This window comes from Corvus brachyrhynchos, unplaced genomic scaffold (assembly GCF_000691975.1).
Source record: "Corvus brachyrhynchos isolate BGI_N302 unplaced genomic scaffold, ASM69197v1 scaffold786, whole genome shotgun sequence".
Lineage (NCBI taxonomy): Eukaryota > Metazoa > Chordata > Aves > Passeriformes > Corvidae > Corvus > Corvus brachyrhynchos.
The window spans coordinates 31,795-34,027 of record NW_008238667.1 but is presented as its reverse complement, the minus strand read 5'-3'; the positions used below and the strand labels follow the sequence as shown (position 1 = coordinate 34,027).

Genomic DNA, 2,233 nt, shown 5'->3' with positions numbered 1-2,233 from the left:
CCGCAGTTTTGCCCAAACCCCGCAGTTTTGCCCAAACCCGGCGGTTTTCACCCCAAAGCTGTGCCCACCTGCAGGTTGAGCGCCAGGTGCCGCGTCTTGGTTTGCTCCAGGTCGCTCTGGGAGTACTTGAGGCGCATCTGGAGCCCGTGGGCCTGGGACTGCACCTGGCGCAGCTCGGCCTCCTTGCGCTTGGCCTTCATCTGCTCCTGGATGGGGAGAAAAACCGGGAATTTGGGAAAAACGGGGAAAAAAACGGGAATTTGGGAAAAACACTGGGAAAATGGGGGAAAAAACGGGGAAAAACGGGGGAAAACAACCCGGGAATGAGGGAAAATGGGATAAAATGGGGGATGGGGAGGGCGCTTGGCCTTCATCTGCTCCTGGATGGGGAGAAAAACCGGGAATTTGGGAAAAATGGGAGAAAACCAATCCGGGAATGGGGGAAAAATGGGGGGGAAAACGCGGGAATGAGGGAAAAATGGGGAAAATCAACCCGGGAATGGGGGTAAACACATGGGGAAAAGGGGAAAAACCTGGGAATTTGGGAAAAACGGGGAAAAATACCCGGGAATGAGGGAAAAAGGGGGAGAAACGGGAAAAAACGGGAAAAACCACCTGGGAATGAGGGAAAAACCCAGGGAAAACGGGGGATGGGGAGGGGGCGCAGCTCAGCCTCGTCGTGCTTGGCCTTCATCTGCTCTTGGATGGGGAGAGAAAATGGGGGAAAAAAACGGGAATTTGGGAAAAACGGGGAAAAACCAACCTGGGAATGGGGGAAAAAGGGGGAAAAATGACCCAGGAATGGGTTAAAACAACCCAGGAATGAGGGAAAATGGGATAAAATGGGGGATGGGGAGGGGCCGCAGCTCGGCCTCCTTGTGCTTGGCCTTCATCTGCTCCTGGGGGGGAGCAAATGGGGGAAAAAACCGGGAATTTGGGAAAAACAGGAAAAAACGGGGGAAAACAACCCGGGAATGGGGGAAAAAGGGGGAAAAATGACCTGGGAATTGGGGAAAACCACAGGGAAAATGGGGGATGGGGATGGGGAGGGGCCGCAGCTCGGCCTCGTCGTGCTTGGCCTTCATCTGCTCCTGGGGGGGGGAAAATGGGGAAAAAAACCGGGAATTTGAAAAACGGGGAAAAATGGGGGAAAACAACCCGGGAATGAGGGAAAATGGGGGATGGGGATGGGGAGGGGCCGCAGCTCGGCCTCGTCGTGCTTGGCCTTCATCTGCTCCTGGATGGGGAGAGAAAATGGGGGAAAAAACCGGGAATTTGGGAAAAACGGGGAAAAAAACGGGAGTTTGGGAAAAAAAGGGAGGAAAAAACCTGGGAATTGGGGAAAAAAAAGGGGAATGGGGGAAAAACGGGGCCTCAGGGGGGATGGGGAGGGCGCTTGGCCTTCATCTGCTCCTGGATGGGGAAAAATGGGGAAAAAACCCAGGAATTTGGGAAAAATGGAGGGAAAAAAAACGGGAATGAGGGGAAAAGGGGGAAAAACCTGGGAATTCGGGGAAAAGAAGGGGGAAAAAAAGGGGAATTCGGGAAAAACGGGGAAAAACGGGGTCGGGGAGCAGTGGGGAGGAGGAAACCCCTGGGGAGAGGTTTTTGGGGTCAGTCTGGGATTTTTGGGTCAGTTTGGGTTTTAGGGTCAGTTTTGGGGTCAGTTTTGGGTTTTTGGGGTCAGTTTTAGGGTCACTTTGGTGGTTTAGGGTCAGTTTTAGGGTCAGTTTGGGTTTTTAGGGTCAGGTTTAGCGTCAGTTTTAGGGTCAGTTTGGTGTTTTTAGGATCAATTTGGGGTCAGTTTTAGGATCAGTTTGGGGGTTTAGGCTCAGTTTTAGGGTCAGTTTGGTGTTTTTAGTGTCAGTTTGGGTTTTTAGGGTCAGGTTTGGGGTCAGTTTTAGGGTCACTTTGGGTTTTTAGGGTCAGTTTGGGGTCAGTTTAGGGTCAGTTTTAGTGTCAGTTTGGTGGTTTAGGGTCACTTTGGGGGTTTAGGCTCAGTTTTAGGGTCAGTTTGGGGTCAGTTTTAGGGTCAGTTTGGGTTTTTAGGGTCAGTTTGGGGTCAGTTTTAGGGTCAGTTTGGGTTTTTAGGGTCAGTTTGGGGTCAGTTTTAGGGTCAGTTTGGGGTTTTAGGGTCAGTTTGGGGTCAGTTTTAGGGTCAGTTTGGGTTTTTAGGGTCAGTTTGGGGTCAGTTTGGGGTCAGTTTGGGGGTTTAGGCTCAGTTTTAGGGTCA

At 51.7% G+C, this 2,233-nt stretch overlaps 1 protein-coding gene across 1 annotated transcript in view; it reads right to left on the bottom strand.

Annotated features, from left to right (window-relative positions):
• Positions 1-2,233, bottom strand: part of LOC103618302 (structural maintenance of chromosomes protein 1A) — a 31,402-nt gene that overhangs the window by 14,515 nt on the left and 14,654 nt on the right. The window contains 1 exon segment of the mRNA XM_017738077.1: positions 69-212. Within this exon segment, the coding sequence (XP_017593566.1) occupies positions 69-212 (144 nt within the window).